The 21,608-nt window shown below is 47.0% G+C and overlaps 1 protein-coding gene across 1 annotated transcript; it reads left to right on the top strand.

The window, feature by feature from the left end:
• The first annotated feature begins 4,675 nt into the window (after positions 1-4,675).
• LOC116494400 (probable G-protein coupled receptor 83) lies at positions 4,676-20,199 on the top strand. Its single transcript, XM_032196278.1, has 6 exons — positions 4,676-4,744; positions 7,586-8,458; positions 9,211-9,336; positions 10,443-10,576; positions 14,373-14,981; positions 20,162-20,199. The coding sequence occupies exons 2-5, from the start codon at positions 8,075-8,077 to the stop codon at positions 14,965-14,967; spliced, it is 1,239 nt and encodes a 412-aa protein (XP_032052169.1). The 5' UTR covers positions 4,676-4,744; positions 7,586-8,074; the 3' UTR covers positions 14,968-14,981; positions 20,162-20,199.
• Positions 20,200-21,608: the final 1,409 nt, after the last annotated feature.

Here is a 21,608-nt window from a genome sequence, read left to right as displayed (position 1 = left end):
CATACCACCCACAATGGATATCATGTGGCCAAATGTCAGATGGGAACCGAACACACTGTCAATGGCAGTCTGTGTGATTTTAAGGAGATAAAAAGGAAAAAAGAAAAAAATAAAGAAAAAAATAAAGGCTCAAGATGCAGACCCAAGAGGACTAGCTAGACAATACCCATCAGCTCAGACAGAGGGAAGATTTACAATGTCATATTGGTTTTCTTTGTTCTGTCACCCAAATCTTTCAGCTGAAAATTCAAGGACTATCAAATCCATTTTAAAGCCTTTCTTTTCCAGCCACTCTGAAGTTCCATTATTAGTAGCTATTACGTACTTGCCATTTGTGTTTTGAATAATAAAGTCTAAATTGTAACAGTCCACAGAAAATCAAATGCAATTGCTATTGCATTGTTGGTCTTTTCTTGTTTTCTTTCTTTTTTTAAAATTTTTTTTTTCTTTTTTTTTCTTTTTTTTTTTTTTTCTTTCTATTGAAGCTCTTTTTATAAGACTTTTCCCTCCACCCACTTGCTTATGATGAATGTAAGTGCTCTTTAAAATATATGCTAATGGAAGATTTTAATCTGAAATAATGTGTCTGAAAGCACTGTTCCCATTTATATGGACAGCTAATGCTGGATCATACTCTGACCCTGGGGAAACTGTGCCTGAATATCACTGGAAGTTTAACTTACAGTTCCTGCCACCTGAATTTTAATTTGACTTAAGACAGCAAATGAATTTAAAATTTCATTATAGTTTCTGTTTTGAATTTGAAATATCAGATGTTTAGATATCTGACATTTTTATCCCAGGTAGGCAAAGCTTCCACACAGCTCTGTCTGGAGGGAGGCTTGAAGTCCCTGCTTTGTGAGCTGAGCTCAAATGGAATAGTAATTTGAAGGGAAGTGGTCTGGTGCAGAAGATCTTGCCCTGCAGTTCAGAATTTGTTAATTCAATCCCTGGCTATGCTGCCATCACCTTATGTAAACCTGAACTGGCTTTTTAAATGCAAGTCTCATGAGGGAGAAGGGGTGAGTAACCTACATGTTGCCCATCTGTATACATTAAAAGGTGAATGCAGGTATCATGCATGGTGATAAATATTTCAGAGAATTGGCTGTGCCTTTTGTGCCTCAAAATACGACGATGATAACAGAGCAGACATCAATATTTGAGAGCATAAGTAGTTTTCCTGAAGCTGGTAAGTTACAATGCCTCTGTACCTGTGTATCATTAATTCATCAGTCTAGAGGGCATTTAGCCCTCCAGGAGACAAAATGACCTTCTGACATTTAAAAGTAAGACACCAGAAGGAAAAATATTGAATGCCTTTAACATCTTCAGTCTGCAAAGTCTCCACAGAGACAGGCAGGTAACTTGAATTTTGCCCAAGGAAAAAATGCAGAACACTCGAAGCAAATTTATTCCACAGCACAGCCACTCCTGCTCCTAAAATATTTTCTGGTAGGCAAAGAAGCGGACTGGTGTCAGAATGACATGGAAGCAAACGCTGGCTGCTCCATAGGGTGCCTGAGGGGCAGTGGGGCCAGCAGCTGGTGCAGGGGCTGGGAGAGAGCTTGCTGTGAGGAAAAAAAAAAACACAGGAACCTTAAAGCCAGAGCATGACAAGTTTCATTAATATGAATTATTTCAAAATAACTTGATTTAAATGAAATGTTTTAAACAGTGCCTTTGGAAACATGGCTGACTTGTTTTAGTCTCCACTTGGGTTTCAGGTTGCAGTCTGAGACCTTCAGTTCATCCAGAAGTTCAGGCACATGCGTGAACGTCAGGTGCAGCAGAGCACCACAACCTGTGCTAGCTCTGAAAGCCACAGACAAGTGCTGTACTGAGTCAGCTTACCAAACGAGTCTGGACGGGGACATGCTGTGGGTTGTGTGCTGGCTGGCTGAGGTAGGTGTGTCAATGTTAGCTATCAGGGAAGTGCACAGAGTGAGTGGGGTGGAGAAGGTGGACTGCTCCTGGCCAAACCTCTTCTTCTTCCCCCTTCACTAAACAGGGGGCAGTCGTCCTGGGCAGGAGTGAAGGCCAGGGAAAGTAGCAAGCATCACCCAGCTTCTGGCCCATCCTCAGTGCAGAAATGAAGCAAGCAGTAAGGCATAAGCAGAAAATAGCAGGACCAGCTGCAAAGGGGAAAGTCACTGTCCCCAGTCAGGAGGGCTAATAAGGATTATTGTTGTAATAAGAATACTGGAGACAGTGACTGCTGTGCTTCAGGTTTTCATTCTTCAGCAAATGAGTGCTGGACTGTTTCAAGAGGTTCTAGCACATACATGTAATTAAATAATTTGTACCTGAAGAAAGCTAATATGCCTGGGATTCTGCTGTGAATTTGATTGAATTCATAGCTTTCATCTTGGAACACGCTTGCAGTTAGAAAGCAAGTAATAATGTGTGTCAGGTAAGACAAGCATGAGAAGATAATGAAATGGCTCTTGAGATGCAAGGGAATGGCCAGCTTCCATTGCATGGTAACACAGAGAAAGCCTGACTTTAGGAAAGAGAAAAGGACTGCACTTGGTGCTGTCAGCCTGAGGAGAGGAAGGTCCCTGGGCGGCGGGGGAGGCAGCAGCCCCGTGGCCAGGGCACCGAGGTGCCATCACCAGTGAAGGACCACGGCTTCGCTAACAGCCACGTAATTCAGACCCCGAAGGGCTTGTCAGGCCTGGACGATGTTTGCTGTGTGTGGAGATTACTTCAGCTTCCTTCAGCTGAGATCGCAAAGTTCACCTACAGTTAGGTGGCTAACATCTAACTTAATTTTAGTTTTTATGTATCTTTATACAACTGAATGCTTTTTTTTTTTTTTTAAACTAAACCCATTGCACCGTGTATGATAAAAGTCTAGTGCAATCAAGGAGTTGTGTCATAATTAAACTTCTGGACCAGAAAGAAAGATGTGTTAACAACAAAATGGTCAGTGATGGCACCAAGGAGACCAAGATAAAAGGGAGGTGGACTATGGAAAGGAAAAAAACACTGGTAAGAGGCAAAAATTGTGCAGAGGGAAAGGAGGGAAAACAGCCATGGACAGAATCAGATCATAGGGGAGACTGGAAGTGGACAGAAAGCCAAACCTTTTTTTTTTTTTTTTTTTTTTTTTAATAAGGTGTGAGCTACACACACATACACAGGGTGGAAAATGAGAAAGACAGTAATCTCCACTTCAGAGATATGTCTTCTAAAATCTTTAACTGAAAACTAAGCTGCCTTTATGTTTTTGCAAATCTGTGTCAAAATCCATCAAGAGGGATCCAGGCATGGGAAAAAGCACTTACCTAAGAAGAATGCATCAGTGCTGCAAATCCACTAAGAGCCCCACTTCAAGAATTCGGACTTGGAGATTTTTGTGATTTTTTTTTCCTTTCCCATTAATTACTTTACCAGCATCTCTGCGCAGCCAGATGCTCCATACCGAAAGGTCAGTGGAGGACCCTGTCTGTGTTCGACGCCCACCCTGTGCCCGCTGCCCCAGCCCCCTGCCAGCAGCCTGGCCGCAGGCTGTGCTGCAGCACCTGCCGTGTGCTCGCTGGGACCGCAGGCAGCCTGGCTCCGCGCTTCCCAGCCTGGGGACTTGACCCAGAGCCCAGTGAAGACAATGCAAAGATCTTCATTGAGTTCACTGGTCTTCCAGTCAAGCTTCTTGGCAACTGCCTTTCAGAAAGGTGCCATAGGCACTGAGTTTCTGTGCCAGCTGGTCTGGGAATTAACGTGTGGAGGAGACCAAGCTTTACCCTTGGCATCCGGGGCTGTGTGTTCTGGCAGCCCACACAGAGGAAGGCACCATTCTAGCTCCTGTAAATGACTTTTGAGACTGACCAAATCTCTTGGAGTAAGAAGAAAAGAATCTCATTCTTTTTTCACAAGAACTGATGAACAGCTTCTGTTCAAAAGGAAGTGACAATTTTACTACACGTATCAAGCATCCTATCTGCTTTTTCTTACACAGTGAAAGAATAGCATGATCCTTGTAAAGGTAATACAACAGCATGAACCTCTTCACTCTTCTAAATGTCATAGAGGAAAACGTGAGTTATGATTCCCATACAGCTCTCTCTATAGGAAACTTCTATCTTTGGACCTCTCCTTTATGTTCCTGCAAAGCATACGCGAACCCACGGCACAGAATAAACCAAAGACTCGCTAATCGCCGGCGTTGCTCGCTACCTCCACTCGTCCATGCCGGGAGATGAATCGTGTGCCTCGGCGCTCGGGTCCACCTGGCATCCAGCTCTGCAGAGCCGCGGGCTGCCGTCAGAGCAAAAAATCGGTAAACGCTGCGGGAGCCGGCGGCGGGGAGCCCCCCAGCTCGCGCCCGCTCAGGGAATGGCCGTGGCCGAGGGATCTGCCCTCGGGCCGCTCCGGGGGGGCAGCTCCGAGCCCGATCCAGCCCGGGCACCCCCCGGCTGCCCCCTGCGCCCCTGGGCTGCGGCCCGGAGGGGTCGGGGAGGGGCCGGGCCGTGGCGGCGGCTGCCCGCGGTGGGGGAGCGCCGCCCCCCGCCTGCTGCCGGGGCGGGGGCTCGGGGCTTCGGCAGCGCCCCCCGCATCAGCGCCGCAGCTCGCAGCCGGCCCCGCTTCACCTCCGGCCCTCCGCGGCTGCTCGGGGGTGGAGCGCAGCCCCCGGGCCGACCCGCCCCGCGCCCAGCCCGGCAGCAGGACCCCGGGGGGCGCCTGCCGAGCCCCGGGGGCTTCCCGAGGAAAGGATGCGAGCGGGAGGATGGCACGAGGGGACGTAAGTGGCGGCGGGTATTAGCTTTTTTTTTTTTCCTCCTGTTGTTTGGGTTTTGTTGGGGAACTGTGAATAACTTGTGCTTGCAACGCGCGTGCTCTTCTTTAAAGATTTATCCGGTGCAGAAAGTGAAGCGTTGATTTATGTTGAGAATGCAAGTAATTTGTCAGACTGTGTTTGGAAAGATGTACTTAAATTCTTTGGAATGAAAGCATCAGGAAGAAATTACTGTTAAAGCAGGGAGGTGTATTCAGCCAGCCTCTTGCAACCAGATCGTAGAAGAGCCGGGAAAAGTTGAACCAAGGTGTGATCTTCCTCTCTGGTCCTTCAGACTATATTAAATTATATAATTGTATAATTTTTCAGTTGAAAGCTGAACTCTTGTATTGCATGCAGCCATAGTGTTCCAGCTCATCAGGGTAATCTGCATTTAAACACTGTCTCAAGAAGACAGGATGGCCATCTCTGCTGCACCTGTGGTCTAAAGCAACAGCCAGTGCTGACAGCTTCAACAAGCACCTCACATAACGTTTTAGTGGGTACAGAAAGATCTGAAGAGAAATTCCATGTCAGAAAATCAAGTTGTAGCTCCGTCATCTTTCTAAGCTCTTCCATTCCCCTTGTCCATTTGTTCCTAGAGCCTTCCTTGGAAGAAATAAGGTTCAGCCATGGAGTGGGCCAGGTCAGAAGGCTGATCCAGCTGGAAAAGCTGATTATTTAATTTTCAGCTGGAACAGCTTCTTGATTTGATTGTACAGGTACCTAGACATAGGCACAAAAGAAAAGTAGTAACCAAGTCCCCCTTCATTACCCACATTTAAGGCTGTGGCACCCTGATCACTGTGAACTATCTAGAGTGCAGGTCCTGCAGGTAGTCCATGAGAAACAGGCTTCTCAGTCACATGGGCACTTCAGAAAACCTGTCTGCACATTTTTTAAATTAAATAATCAGTCCTGAGATGTTTCTTGATCTGTTTTGACCCATGCATTGTAGTAGTTTCTTGAAACTCAGATTCCATTACAAGCCACTCTCTCAGGGTAGCAAAGACAATTGTACACATGAGATGCAGGGAAGGCAGTAGGTGTTTTCATCTGTCATACCACAGCGTCATCTCTCAGGCTCAGTGATGGCATTTCAGTGCAGCATGAATATCCCAGATGTGCTTGTTCAAAGATGAAAGTGGTTCTGCTAGAGCTGACTAAAATTGTCTGTCTTTGTTACACGTACACTGCGCTACCTTTACAGATCACTGTGGCTTCCTTTCATTGAAGAGTGAAGAATGATTGCCTTGGTGTATACCACAGCAGACATTAAAGAGGCATGGAGAACCACATGCGCCTTTCCCAGACATGATAAACCTCACAGGTCTTTTAACACCCCAAGTGGAGCGGAGAGACTGTCTGCTCTCCCCTTGCAGAAGTCCAGGTGAATGTAGTTCTGGACGCTCTCATTTCTGGTGTGAGCATCAAGTCTTTTCTGGGTTGTGCCAAGCTCCTAGTCTCGGAGATGTGTCGCTGCAATGAGTCCCCTGTGCCAGCCGTCTTCTTCAAACAGGATGAACGATCCCTTTCCTCACTTGCAGCTCTCATTTCAGTTTCATAGCAGCACCCCAGCACCATGTCTTGTGAGAAAGTCAGATTAGGACCTGCTCTAGGGCTGGACAGATACTGAAACAGGGAATAAAGAGGTCAGATATAGAGACCGGGATTTTCTGCCTGTTGCACTAGAGCTGCTTTGCTCTAGCAGAGTCCATGAGCATTTGTCATGCTTCCTGTCCTTTCAGGGTTATTTCATGCATAAATTTGCCCAGGAAACTGCCACTGCCTGTACTCAAAATTTCTTCTTCTCTTTGTCTCCTGCATAATTGCACCTTCCTCCCACCCCAAGTTGTTTCACATCCACTGCTTTTGAGGGCCATCCTCTTGTAGGTCCTCTGTATTCCCTACACTCACCAACGTAAGCAGACAAGCAAAGGAGATGTTATTATGGGAATGTATGGGTATGAACACACATATGCTGCTTACTTCTGTAAGAAATCTGTTGATCCCTGATTCTTGCTCAGTGATATTTGCAGCTGAGGTCCAGAGGCAGGAGCAAGCGGTGTGTTAGAGCTTGGGATCTGCTGAAAGCCTGCTTCAGGCCCACCACCTGCTATGCAGTGAGTTCACTGCCCTCAGCAGCCTGACAGTTTGCTGTGTGGGGAGGTATTTCAGGGAGCTTTTAGCGATCTGAAAGCACTGATTATTAATCCTGCACTCCATATGAAGTCCATTGATTTGTGCACACAGTCATGGAGCTTGACAGGAATTGCATGTACAAAACAAACCGTCTCTCCTCTCTGAGAACCCGGAAGAGTTTCTAAACAACTTTCTCCTCCTGTATGCAGCATATCCAGAAATACTGGTGTGCGTGGTTCATAAGTTCCACCCAACACCAACAGATCAATGCAATATAAAATAATCAGAAATGTGTAAAAACAATAAAAGGAGGCCTAAAGGTGAGTAAGCAGAGATTTTTTTGTCTAGTGAATTGTTCTGGTGCACGTAGCATTATGTACTGGTTTGTATATGGTATAAGTGTGTAGTCTGGAACTTGCATGCCACTTTTATTGCTAAGTCTCACCTTTTGCAGGAGAGACTATTTTCTCACTGAAAATGAAATGCTGTAAGCTGAATTCAGCTGTTGTTTAGAAGAGAAAATATGAAATAGATCAAAGTTGACTTCTGATGTGATTTCCACATTCTGAACCACTTTGGGATAATTGTTGGGGTTAGATGCAGACAAAAGCTTCTTGTGCTTTTAAAGGTGGTATCCCAAATGGCTCTGTCTTTATGTTTCAACAGGGAAGAACCAGGTGTTTTGAAGTAGAGGATGAAAGCACCAACTGAGCAGCCTTCTCTGAAAGCTGGAGGAAAAGTGGGCTCAGCTGAGAACAAATTAGAACAAGCTGACATGGAATTAAAGCAACTTCAAGCTCCATCTGAGGTTTTCCTACATTTACTTCATGTAATAACTAATTATTCTTTCCAGCCAACCTGTGGAGCTATTACTGTTCTTGATATATGAAGGGGTTGAGGGTGTGCAGTGCCAAACCAGCCCCTTTCCAGTGTGCCTGTTGAAAATGCTCCCCAGTGCTGCCTCTGCCCCTGAGGAACCCATCACACCTTAGAGGCTCCCTTTGGCTTTGCACTTAAAGATATTGTTCATAATGCCAACTGCATCTTCATCAGCTTCCTAGAGAACCGAGCAGTTGAAGCTGACAGATCACTTGCTATGCCAGCTAGAGCTGTGGTCCCAGCTGCCCTGAGTGATCAGAGTCTGGCTAACCCGCCATGCCTTACTCCCTGCTTCAGTCGTACAGGCCACAGATGAGAGGTTTTCTTGAGGAGTTTGACCATTACTCTTCCTTGGTCAAACTCATGTCAGTATACCAAGCAACTAACAGGACCACCTTCAATTGGACAGACAGCCGCATTGTGGAGTGGGAGAAATTTGCTGAGCTGGCTAAATATGAGCCAGAGTCCCAGAAGCCAACAGTGAAGGCTCTCCTCATCGTGGCGTACTCGGTGATTATCATCATGTCGCTCTTTGGGAACATGCTGGTGTGCCATGTGGTGCTGAAGAACAAGAGGATGCACTCAGCCACCAGCCTTTTCATTGTCAACCTCGCGGTCTCTGACATTATGATCACGCTGCTCAACACACCTTTTACCTTGGTAAGTGGCATGCTGTGCTGTCCTTTCAGCCAGGAGGGACATCTTGTGGAAAGGCTCTGCCTGGTGGTCTCAGGCTCTCTGCTCATGCTGTTCTAGGACTGAGGCATGAACCCAACAGAAATAAGTCTGATAGACAACTCTGCCAGGCAAGTAAAACTCTGGTCAGGAAACTGTGTGCTTCCCTTGCTCTTCTAGACTCTATTTCCTAAAAGACTCCGAAGTCTCTCCAGGTATGCTGCTGAATGGGGAATGGAGAATAGGTGTCTGGATATGTACGTGATGTTAACATACATGCTGGGGGATTGCAAGGTCAAACTTAAGACTTAGTGGGTCAAAACAACTTGAATGCTGGTTGTACTTAGATAACTGGAAGAAAGAAGGCAAGTTCTTCAGATCTACCAGATGGATTAAGTCTTCAGTGAAAGTTCTCCAGACCTGCAGGGGGTGGTTGTGTGAGCAAACTATGGTCCGCTTTTTCCAAATAAAATTGTCAGTATAATCAAAAAGTTATTACCATTGCTCACGAATGATGTTTATGTGATTAAGCCAGGAGGGCTGCAACAGGACCATTCATTTCAACTATGTTTTTTAACCTTATAAACTCTTCTGTAAAGTGTTTTGAAATCCAGCATAGCTAGTTGGGTTTCAGGTGAGGCTGCCCAGACAGCCAACCAAAAAGCATGAGCTGGCTCGGGTGCTGTCCAGGGGCTTTCCCTGTGGATTTCCTTACTGATGGCTTGTTTTCCCCTCAGGTTCGGTTCGTGAACAGCACGTGGATCTTTGGGAAGGCCATGTGCCACATCAGCCGCTTCGTGCAGTACTGCTCGCTCCACGTTTCCACGCTGACTCTAACAGCCATCGCCCTGGACAGGCACCAGGTGAGGCACTGCTTGTCTGCGCTTCCCTTGCAAGGCTCCCCCCAAGCCCCTGCCAGTCTTGGCTGAGCCGGCGGTTCAGGCTTTATTTTAAATGGGGGCCTTGAAAGACAGCAGAGCCGCTGCTGAATGAAACACGTTTGTTCAGCTATACAGGGAATTTTTTCAAATATTTTCAGCTTTCTATCCCTAAAGCCATAAAACACTGGTCTGTATCATTCTGAGCTTAAATTCTGACCTCGTCACCTGTTTGTTCTTTTGTTCTTCTTTTCCCACTGGGCATTTGCTGCATCATCCAGATGCAGGGCAGATTGAGTTGGTAGCAATTCTTGTCTCACTGCAGCAGTGAGTAAAAAGCAATCCTGATGTTAAAGTTCTAAAGTAGAGGATTAAAGTGTAACTGTGGGACTGATGCTGGACCGTAAAGGGGAGTGGCAGAGTGAGAAACTTCTGTTGGCAACACTGGGAGGACATGTTGGAGCTGTGAGAAGACTACCTGCCATCTGCCTACAGCCAAGCTGCATCAGTTGCTTACTTACTGTAATAAATACTCGAGGTACTGCAAGTAGACAAAGGAGGAGGTAGACCAGGGCAGTGCTTATTTCTAGCAGTCACTCTCCTTTCCTGTATTATATATACACCTATCAGCCAAAATGATGTTCTTCAGACTTTGAGCTTTTATAAGCTTGTTATCTTTTAATCTAACTCAGGAAATTTCATAAAAGGTGAGTAAATCCCTCAAAACATGGGAGAAGGGCTCAGCTTGATAGGTTTAGCTAGTACAGAAGACATTTTGTTATGTAATTTATACAGAATAAATGAACGTATTCATTATTGAAGAGACTTGTGTAGATTTTCTTTAAGTAACCTACAATTTAAAGAAAATTAGTCTCACAGAAGAAAATAGAGAAAAAGTTTATTTGAAAGCACTTCTGAAAAGTTGAAGGGTTGACATTTTCTAGGTCACTCTAATAAGCAGGACATTTTCCTAATCATGGATGTTATTTTCTTAATAGCATTAGATCATGTGAAAAATACCTCTGCTGTGTGTACTGGTGGAGGCTTTGCTTTCTCATGAGATAAGAGTCACTGTGAAGTCTTTATTACAGGTCATTCTGAACCCACTAAAGCAAAGGATGTCACTAACAAAAGGAGCGCTGAGCATTTCTGTTATCTGGCTGATGGCAACCTGTTTCTCCCTGCCACATGCCATCTATCAAAAGCTTTTCCAGTATAACTACAGGTGAGTTCCTCCCTGGCACATCTGACCCCTTCTAAGCAAGAAGTCTTGCAGCCTTCAGCTGCAGTGGTGGTGGCTTTTAGCAGGCAGAGCTCCTGGAGGGGCTCCCAGGTTCGGGGGGGGCAGGCAAGAAGTTGGTGGAATCAGTGGGAATTTGTGTCTGAATAAAATCTAATTTCCTATGGCAGAGGTGGCTGCTGTGAAGAGCCTTGTGGCTCACTTCAGTGCACATATGCGCTCAGGACGTCACTTTGTTTTCATCTCCCCAAAATCAGGACGAGTGGGTCAGTCTCACCTGTGCAGCCTCGTTCTGGTGGTAGGCTGTAAGGCACAGGTGGGCAGGTGGTGCAGCTCCACTGGGGCACGGCAGCTCGGGGCCTTCTTGAGTTTCATTGCACCTTCAGGGTGGGCTCTGTCCCCAGTTTCTCCCAAGGGCCTTTCCTCTTCCCTCCTCACACTCACTCAGCTATTTAGTCCCAAGAAGACCATGTCTATCCAGCTTGCCCAGTACCCAGACAAGGAGGAAGTGGAGAGCAGGTGCAGCAGTTTGAAAAAGAAAGAAAATAAAACTTACCATGTAAACATCTGGTACTTGCTTTAGCAAGACTACAGAAAACCACCTGAAAAACTGTTTCTAGTATGCTTCTTTGTCTTCCCTAGCAATGAAGAGGGCTCTTTGCTTGGCAGAACACAACAAAAACTATTAAAAGAAGGTAAAGTGGAATTTCACACCCACGTGAAGACTTCTGAAGCATCAGAAGAAAGTGAAGGTTCTGCTCTGGAGAAAAAAAAATAAAAATAAAAAATATGCTTATCTTCTCATCTACCTGTTAGTCTAGTGAGGGCTTTCATTGTTAGGAAGTCACCCTTTCTACTAGGGAGAAATAAAGAATCAGAAGTCTTGTTTGTGTTTGCCCTTGCCATCTGTTTTTCCTCCACATTATCCGATCTACTGCGGTCCTCTTGTCCTCATGAGGCTCAAGAGTGGCATGTGGCAGGAATGCCGACAGACCCATGCGAAGCTTTTCCCTGGGTGCACAACATAGGTCAGGAGAACCCACAACCCACACGCCTGTGGTGTCACTGCAACCTCCTGGCCACAAAGTAGGCCATAATGCTACATGGTGTGTGGTTTTTGTGGTGCTGCTTCATATTGCTGCTGCCTGCATTTTGCAGGAATGCCGGGCTCGAGGCCAAGGGACTGGAATTTTCAGCCTGAGAGCTGAGTACCAGGGAGCAGAGTAAGAAGACAGCAAGAGAAAGATTTTTGTTGTAGGTATTGAGCTTCTGTATAAAGGACAAATGTCTTTCTTCCTACGGTATGGCCACTTCTCTCCTATCAGTGTGACAGGGAGAGCATTCAACTATTCGCACAGGCTTTTTATAGCTGTTTGCGTACAGGAGGATACACAAAATAGGAGAGTGATCAGGGCTTTCACAGCTCTTCCTTGCTTGTGCTTGTAATTTATTTGCTGAGAGATGCCTTATGGGGGATATAAGATCTTCAACCGCTTAGACTTTGTAAACAAAGTGCTGGGTTACTCCAGTGCTTGCATTGCTTCGCAGCTGCGCTCAGGCTATTACTGAACGAATTGCTTATGAATGAACAAATGCCGCTATCTCTTTCACTGCACCTGTCTCTGCTCATCCTTTAGTGTGCCCAGAGGAAACCTAGCCTCGAGCTGGCATGAGGCAGCTCGGCGATATAAGGACTTCCAGGACACGTTATTCTCATCGCTGTTTTCCATTGAATAAAAATCCCGGTTGTAATATCGCCCATAATAGGTCCTGTGGGGCAGGAGCCCCTGAGACATCCGAGCGGGGAGCTGTTCCTCCCATGGGAACAGGGATGGGCTCCAGCAGCGCCGGATCCCGCTGGCTGTGGTGTGCGGTGGCGCAGCCAAATCCGTGGTGACCCCGGGCTCCACCAGCACCCAGCGGCCTCTCCGGCCTCGCTCTCTGCCAGCCGCCATCCCTGAGCAGGCAGGAGCTGCTTCTCATGCCTGCACCATCCGCAGGCCAGCTGGCAGCCCCAGGGCACGGCCTGGCCTCCCCGTGCCCCCCAGGAGGAAGCGCGGCTGCTCTCCTCTCCCACGAGCATCCTCGGAGCCCGCTGTGGCTCCGCTCAGAGCTCTGCTCCCTGCCCTTTGTACTACCTCTTCACAGGCGCAGCTCCACTCACTGAAGTCCTTTTCCAAGCAATCTTCTATTTGTGGCACAAAAGCCAACTCCGAGGGTTGAAAACAGGATATTAAAGATATTAATCAATACTGCAGCAAATAATGTGGCTTGATGGAGGCTAACAAGTGAACAGAGGACAAGGTTTGAAGAGAAAAGGGCAAAATGGAGTAAAAAAAGAAAGAAAAGGAGAGAACATCCACAGGAAATAAATTTCTGAGAGCCCCTTCCTCTTAAGGTGTTATTGTTTCCAGGCATCTGCTGTGCCATGTGGAGGAACACTTGGTTCTCTGCAGGGGCTGTTGAGGTACGTGTGCTGAGAGCAGCAAAGCAGCGAGGGAAATGCTAACAGAGCACGTGTCTGTTGTGCTGAATTTGGCAGGTTAGTTAATTTCTGTTGAATTAAGCTATCAGATATAGTTAAACTATTTTTTTTTAATTTATTTATTTTTCAACTGTTGTTTTATTTATTTATTTATTTATTTTTGTTAGTTAGCCACCAGAAGTTAAACTGGTGTTCAAGTTAAACCAGCGTTAAGCAATCCATTTTTCCAATAGCTGTGCCTGTTTTAGGAGGCAGCAGTAAGGTCCCTGGAGGAAACATGACGGGCAGGACACAAAGCCGTGCTGTCAGGGGTGCAGGTGGCTCTGCAGGGGGCACCCAAGCACTCCCTGGTGCAGCTCTCGGCCTCCAGCCCCGGCTGCCTGCAGTGGAGCCCCGGACAGGAGGGTGGCTCAGTGGCATAGTGGGGCCCTCAGGGTGCCCTGGGCAGGGGGGAGGCTGCAGCAGTGTGGGCAGGTCCAGCGTGGCAAAGACAAGTGAGAGCTAGGGCAAGCAGGCTGCAGCGATGACCCAAGCGTGTCCTGAAACTCTGCTGCGTCCCGGCTGTATCGGGTCAGTTGTGCGTGGACAGACAACTGCTTGAACAGGCCATCCACAATAGGAGTAATGCATCCTGGGCTGGATTTCTGGGTGGACACATTTAGGGAGACCTGGGCATCATGTGTGCTTTACCTGGGTATGTAGGAATCATGTACAAGCTGGGAGAACAGCAGGGAGTTCAGTGGTGCTCACCCTTTATCACCTCTCCTCCTGCATTGGGATTTTCAGGAAGAGAAAGGTGACACTGCTGTGTCTGTGCCCAGGCACACGCAGGGAAGGGGCAGATCTGATCAGTTCAGTGCTTCTTCCACAGGAGCCCATTTGGTAAAAAGGGGCCTTCAGGAGCAGCTTCTTGCCATGTTAAGGGGACTCATCCAATTAAAATCCACTGCAGCTTCAAAGAAGAAACTCCACATTGTCATTCTAAGACTTTCTTGTATCAGACAACACAACAATTTAGGAAGAAAGGTGATACAAATACACAGTAGCCAGTCAGCATCAGTGAGAAAGATATGAAGAACATCATGAGAGAAGGCTTTCTGCGAAACTGAAAATAAGCAATTTTGAATTAGCTTTGTTTGGTTGAGATTAGCAAAATCTGGCCCTCCTCTGTCAGCATTACAAGCCAGAGGAAGTGGTTGTGGGTGGTGTGAAAGCCCCTCTATGGTTTGCCAAATTAGCAGCATCCATTTACAAAGCAACGTCCACATACTATATATGTATTTCTTTGTTTTCAAGGGAAGCCACTGTCCGGAGCTTGTGCGTCCCTGATTTTCCTGAGCCTGCAGAACTGGTCTGGAAGTATCTGGACCTGTCTACCTTTCTCCTCCTCTACCTCCTGCCCCTACTCATCATCACCGTCACCTACACACGCCTGGCTAAGAAGCTGTGGCTCCGCAATGCCATCGGAGACATCACCACGCAGCAGTATATCACCCACCACAAGAACAAGAAGAAGAGCATCAAGATGCTGATGCTGGTGGTGGTGGTCTTTGCCGTCTGCTGGTTCCCTCTCAACTGCTACGTGGTGCTCATCTCCAGCCTAGGCATCAAGACGAAGAACTCCCTCTATTTTGCTCTGCACTGGTTTGCCATGAGCAGCACCTGCTACAATCCTTTCATCTACTGCTGGCTGAACGAGAGCTTCCGCTCGGAGCTCAAGTCCCTGCTCTGCATGTGCCAGAAGGTGCCCCAGCCTCGGGACAACGTGCTGCCGCCTGTTATCACGTCCTGCCGAGAGGCATGGATGGAGCAGGCCAGGTGCAGGAAGGGACCTTCCTCCCAGACCATTTGCTCCACTGTCAATGTCCAGACAGCCAACACCGATCTGTGAGCCAAAGGGCAGAGGTGAGTTGGTTGGTGGACATCAAAGGGCATCTCCATGTTTCTTCTCAGGAATCCGTGTTGCTGTTCTGGTTGATTATTACTGCTTTTCACATATTATTTACTGGTATCACAGTAGTACCCACTTTACTCAGTGCTGTGGAAACACAGACTTTCAAACACCCTCTCTCCAAGCCCCCAGTTGAAACTGGCCCAAGGAGCAGGCAAGCATGCAGAGAACATGGGAGAACATGGATGGGGTAGTTGCTTTGCAGGGGGCTCCCATCACTGTAACAGCACAGGCTGTGGGACCCCTAGATTTACAGAGGAACAAGTGGATGGAGTGACGTGCTGTGCCCAGCACACAGAGCTCCACGCAACCAAACCTCCACCCTCAGCGGCACCTGGGGAGCAGAGACAGTAAACAGGAAGGGATCGTCCCCACACTGCAGCTGAGACTGGAGCTGTGCTTCATAACCAGACACAATTTCATATAGTCCAGTGAGAATTCCTTCTAATTTCTATTATAAACTCATTAATTCATCAAATAAACCTACACAGGAACTAAAGGCCACAAAATATTGCATCAGGGCTGTAGCATTCACTAACTGAAGAATTAAATTATTCTACATAATTGCTATTTGTAAGAGAAATTCATTTAGACAGCTGAATTGACTCAGAGTAAGAGGGAAAGTTTTGTTTACAATCCTGGGAAAAATACAGTTTAATTTAGATGTGCTTGGGAGGTAGATGAAGAAAAGAAGATGGAACAAAGGAAAGAGAGAGAGAGGAAGAAAAAAAAAAAGAAAAAGAAAAAGACAAGGACAAGAGACAAAGAGGCGGGCAGAAACCAGATTTGCTATGTGATTTGCAAGCAATGTTGGGCATTGGGAACAGGATCTGCTTCAGACCTAGCCAGAGCTATCCCCTCCCCATCATGTCACCCCTGTAATAAATTGCACCAAGACTGGAGATCAAGAGAGGCTGAAATAGTCCCACAAAATGCACTGCTCTAAAGTTGAGAACCCTTAAAGCAAGCCTCAAAATGTGTTCATTGTGCTCTCCGCAAGTTGTGCTCAGTATGTCTTTTCATAGTCCCCTTTATGTGTGCACACAAAACACATGGTTTCGAAGAGATCCATCTTTCTACAATTTCAATTGTACACTTTACTTACAGGCTTCTATGAAATAACCATAGCAACAATATTAACATGATATATTCCATGAGAAACATGGCTCTCACTGTAATTCTGTATTTTCTTGTGGTATTTGTCCAAGAGTGCTTGTACAGACTGGCTGCCTATTTCCCTAGAAAGAGCCACACTTGTGGGGAGCAGCGAGCCAGCCCTGGGGTCATACCTCCTGGCATCCTCTTGGTACAAGAAATGGTCTGGGAGCACCTGTCACGTCTGTTGGCTATGGGAGTATTGGAAGTCTCTCAGAAATCTCTTAAGCTTGTCTCAAGTCCATCTTTAAGATTTATTAGTGTTTTTTCTTTTTTTTTTCCACTTTTTTTTTTTTTCTTTCTGTCTTTAAATGGCTTCATGATCTTCTTCTGGAGGAATCAAAGACCTCAGTCCAAAGCAGGTCTCAGTTCATGCCTTGGTTTATTGCCAGTCCCCTGCCATGCATTTAGCTGTCTCTTGCTATGAAAAGTAACTCAGCTTTTTTCCTTAGATCTGTAAACTGTAGCATGTCTTTATTGCTGAGATTTTTCTCCCCTAAATGGGCATGATGTAAGAGCTGTCTGTATTGCATCTTTGTAATGACTTTGCTATCTGGACTGACAATTATCAATGCCTGAATGAGATTCAAAACCTCACACGTTTTACTCATTACCTAGGGGCTCTTATATCACTTGAGGATGGATGCACTGGCTAATCAGCTTGCAAGGAAAGGTTAGGATGCATGACTTGGAAAAAAAAAAAAAAAAAAAGAAAGGAGGAAAGCTGAGCTATGTTGTTTGATGTGGGAAGGTACAGTGACTGAGGGGCAAGAGGGTGCACCTCTGCTGATATGCAGGGACAAGGTTTGCTCCTACCATTAGAAGGCTTACCTGGCCAATGTCTGGAAGAAAATACTTAAGAAATCTGCTTTTGCTAAAATGTGTCAGGGTCGAGCCTACTCAGCAGGTAAATAGATGCTGAAGTGCTCAACACTTTGTCTTCAGACACACGCTCACCCATGGGAATGGCTTCCTGAACGGTGCCCAGGCAGCTGCATGTCCTGCACCATGGCTGTGGCCAGCCCTTCGCGCCGGGTGCTCCTGTCCCCCCGCTGCCCCAGCAGGCTGCCGGGGGCTGGCTGTGGCTGGGTGGGCAAGGCAGGTGTGCCTTGTGCCATCAGTTCTCCACGGCCCTTCTGGCCCTGGACACCCTCAATGCTGGGGTGGTGGGGTGGGCAGAGCAGTCCCAGGCAGCCTGACCGCCACGCAAGCCCTTGTCCTGTCCCTGGCCAGGCTGAACCGGCCTCTGCCGCCCTGGCTGTGGCCCTTGGCAGCTCGCAGGTGACTCAGATTTATCACTGCGGGAGGCAAGATCCCGAGGGTGAGTCTGGAGGACACAGTCCCAAGACGGCGACTTACAGGAGCCTGCTCTGCAGGAACTACCCGAGCACACGCAAATCAGTATGCAAAGATTCAACAGGGAAATGTCTGAGTGATTAACAACCCAGATTTACTCATGTTAGCTCATGCCAGATGTATCCAACTGCCTTCAGCAGAGTTGCTGATGAAGGCGATAACAGAGAGCACAGTGCAGAACATACCTGAATTCCAGAGACAAATCCCCTTATATAGCCCCACCACATAATGAACAAAGAAACCACAAAATGCCAACTAGATGAGGAAAAGCAAAGCAGAAGAAAATGCACAATGAGTCAGAAAATTAGCTCAGGAAGGAGAAGCAGAATAGAATTATTAGCAGTTAGCTCTTCAAGCTGAAAACAGTACAGAAAGTCTGTTCAAAGGAATAAATGGAAATGTTCTGTCCGATCCAGATCAAGCCCTGAGAGGTGGGAATGCAGCTGGGCCAGCACCAGAGACCATCCTCTTGCACTGCTATAAAAATTAGCAGATTTGTTCATGCTGATACCCAGAGGGAGAAGAGGGTGAAAAACCCCCAAACCTCACACAGGAAGTTTGGATGCAAAGTGCACACCTAGAATTAGCAGCTGGAAATTAACAAACAGACAGCCCCTGCCATGGCCAGCAGAGAAGAGTCTCTCCCGCAAGTCAGGGAAGATTGCTCTACCCTCTCACCAACTGAAAAGCAAACGCCCATTTCCCTCAAGCTATCACCTCCTACATTGTGGTGGGGAGAAAAATTTGTCTGATCTCTCCAGATTTTGGATGAAGCCCAAGCAAGAATACTGAAGGGATAAGGACAGGGTTCTAATGCCCAGCTTAGAGCTGCAGTTAGCTCTCATCTTAAAGATTCAAGGCTTTTCACAAAGCTGTCCTGTCCCACCGCTGCTCAGCAGTAGTCCCTACCCAAATTCTGTGGATGTTCCTACATCCTGAGTTTGATCTCCAAGCACTCCCAAGGGCACATGCCTTTCCAATAACAGCCGCTCCATGTAGCTTGTCCTGAGCAGCTTCTGCAGGTACGCCAGCAGCAATTTTGATGTTGGCCATACCATATTTTGGGTGTCTGCGCAGGAACAGAACTGCAGTCCCTGGCAGAGCTGTCAGGACAAGCAGCCGTGCAGGAGCAGATCCCTGGATGCTGCCGAAGCCCCGGTGCGGGTCTGCCTGAAGCACCGAGCTGCATGAGGAGGTGGGTGGCACGGGGTCAGCATACCCAGAAGAAGGCATGCAGGAGGCTGTGCCTGATGTGCTGCACTGTAACAAGCCCTTCCTAAGGGGCTGCTGGATATCTCCCTCCAGATCAAAGCCAAAGCATTTCTTGCTTCACGTCCTGTTTCCCCTCACTGTATTTACTCCTCTGCCCCCAGTAATAGGGGTTAAAGTAACACCTTTGGTCTATACAAAAAAGATTTTTTCTCCTGTGAGTCAAGAGTGGCTAATAATGCCTTGTTTGGCAATGCTAAACTGTGTGATGATCTCTGCAATGAGCAGCCAGTGAAGAGCAGCTGTCACTTATCGGAGGTGACAGGGAAAAATATAATAATAATAATAATCACCAGGCTGAATCCCACAGAACCCAAGTGCTTGGTTTTATAACACAATAGTCTGTCACTTCGAGAGGCTTTTTTTTTTTTTTTTTCCTATGACAGCCCTCATAAAAATCTCCTTGGCAGATAAGAACAGACAAATTGCTTTATAAAATTGGACTGATGGACCATCTAATTTGTCTGCTGGAGACAAAAACAATTGCTTTATGGAGTACCATAAGAGACAATCATAGGGAGTGTCCCGTTTAATGGAATTCTTGCTTATTGACTTGAAATTAATGCTGCTTTAGTGTATATAAGTTTATATCCTCACCAAGTGTCTTGTCTGTCCGACCTACCTGCATGCTTTCCTGGTGCACATAAGTAGCTAATCCATATCATGTCCTGGCAGGCTGTCGAACCTCGGCAATCTCTTGCAGAAAGGATTTCCACTCTGGCAAGGAGCTCTGCTGGGTACGTGTAGCTGAAAGCTACAGTGATTTTCAAGACATTATGGTTGACAGCTTCATGCCATTCTAGCAGAACTGCACCAGATGCTTCTGCCAGATCCGCAAAGTCTTGTGGCTTCTTCTTCTTTTTTTAATTGGTTGGAAACAGGAGTGCTGAGAGACTAACAGGCTGACTCCCGTCCTTACCCCTGCCCTCAGAGTGGTTCCAAAGAATGTTTTTCAATGTGGTGATAGGTGCTTTATGTACATAAATATATATAAAGACTTTGTTCAAATCCTCACTTGTAGCCAGCTCTAGTATGGTAATCAGTGTAATTCCAAGGTTGCCAGACTTTGGATGTTGTTAAGGGGATAATTTATGATACATTGCAAAAATGATGGTGGGCAAGTATTTGAGCAGCAGATCTTGTTCCTCTTCTCAAGACAGAAATGATTGCTGGCTGCCACATCTTGTCTTGGGCAATTTCAAACAGGAGTTAAGTGACCAATGACCTAAACCTAGACTCTTTCTCCCTTCATTGCTCTCAAATCCTGTTTGCCTTGGCTCTGAAGGGGAACAGGGGGGAGTGTGTTGGAGAGGCTTGTCCCCTGCCGTCATGGCTTTCCTTCGTGCTTTTGCAGGCACAGCGACACGGAGCTCTGGCAGAGCAGCAGTGCGGCCGGCAGCAGCTTGTGCTTCTTTCCCTCTTCCAGTCACTGAGGAAGACAAAGAAGACGGAACAAAATAAAATATACTGCAGATGGAAGAAATGTACAAAGCAAGCAAGAAAGAAGTTTGGTAAAGTTTTTTCTCCTTATGAAACAGTTTATTTTCTTATTTTCTTCCCCAAATCTCCAGATAACCATCTAGAATGCAGCTGAAGCCTCCCACGGAAGCAGCTCGAGAAAGGATGCTCACAGCTCCTGGGGGTCTCCTGAAAAGAGATTTTCTTCCTTCTCCTGCTGCTGTGACTATGCGTGGTGTTTTCAGGTTATCTGCTAACTCGAGGCACGTGGCAGGGTGGAGCTGCTGGCACAGCAAACATCCACTGCTCCTCAGCCTGCCTGAAATACATCTTCGTTGTTAGTTCAGGACATGTGTTTGATTAACCAGCTCTGGTCGCTGCCCATTGCAGTGAATGTGTAGTAAAAAGGGAGCGAGGCAGCACTGCACCCCAGCCTGCTTGCTGGCCTCTGCCACCAAACCCTCTCATGAGCAGAGCAGTTCCACTGGGATGGGCATGTTCCCCACCTGATATTCCCCAGTTTTGCTTTTGGGAATGGGGGTGGAGAGGGATTTTGAAATAAACGAGTGCTTGTAACTCCTCGTGGCACAGCTCAGTACATGTTTTGGGGGCAGCCCCTGACAAACCCCACAGAGAGCAAACACCCCCTGCCATGCGAAGGGCAGCCTGAACCAAGGCAGCATTTCCCTCCCCATGATAACAGCTGCAAGATAAATGAATTGCTGGGCTGTAACCCTCCTTTATGCATTGGTTCATCTGGATAACACATCTTTAAGTTCAGAGAAATGGCTGATTTTCAGCTGCACAAGCTGCCCATGGCAAAGCACCTGCTGAAGTGGCAGCAAAGGGAAGAGCTGCTGGCTGCTGCCCGGCTGCTGCTCAGGCAGCCTGGACTTGGGAACCCCCTGCCATCAAGTACCCCCCCAGCACATCCAGAGCACCTTTAGGGAGAAGGTGAGATTTTTAATGGGGCTGAGACAAAGCAGCCATAGGCACTGCAGAGCAGGCAAGCTGCCACTGGGTGCCAGGGGACAAAGGTACCCTCTGAAATTTGGCTTATTTGCAGCACCCCTACTCTGCCTGAGCTGCTTGAGCAAAGCAAACAAACCTGAAGTCTATTACATCTGCATTAGTGGGATTTAAAACTACCTGCACCAACACAGTAGAGTTAGCTGCACTGATAGCTTAAGATTCGTTTTCTGTAGCCTTAGTCCATCACTCCAAGTAATTTGCCTGCAACAGACACTCTTCAGGCTTGACTCAGTCAAGCATCACTCAGCACGGTTTGTCCTCCCACAGCAAGTACAGGGCCATTTCCTTTTCCCTTGCAGCTGAAATCACTG

Source organism: Aythya fuligula, chromosome 13 (genome assembly GCF_009819795.1).
Source record: "Aythya fuligula isolate bAytFul2 chromosome 13, bAytFul2.pri, whole genome shotgun sequence".
Classification (NCBI taxonomy): Eukaryota; Metazoa; Chordata; class Aves; order Anseriformes; family Anatidae; genus Aythya; species Aythya fuligula.
This window is presented reverse-complemented; position numbering and strand designations above follow the sequence as displayed.

Bases quoted from the DNA above. Each gene is read 5' to 3' on its own strand.
- LOC116494400 (XM_032196278.1), top strand. From the start codon at position 8,075: ATGCCTTACTCCCTGCTTCAGTCGTACAGGCCACAGATGAGAGGTTTT. The intron at 9,337-10,442 runs GTGAGGCACTGC...TCTTTATTACAG, and splicing joins TCGCCCTGGACAGGCACCAG to GTCATTCTGAACCCACTAAA. The intron at 10,577-14,372 runs GTGAGTTCCTCC...TTTGTTTTCAAG, and splicing joins CTTTTCCAGTATAACTACAG to GGAAGCCACTGTCCGGAGCT.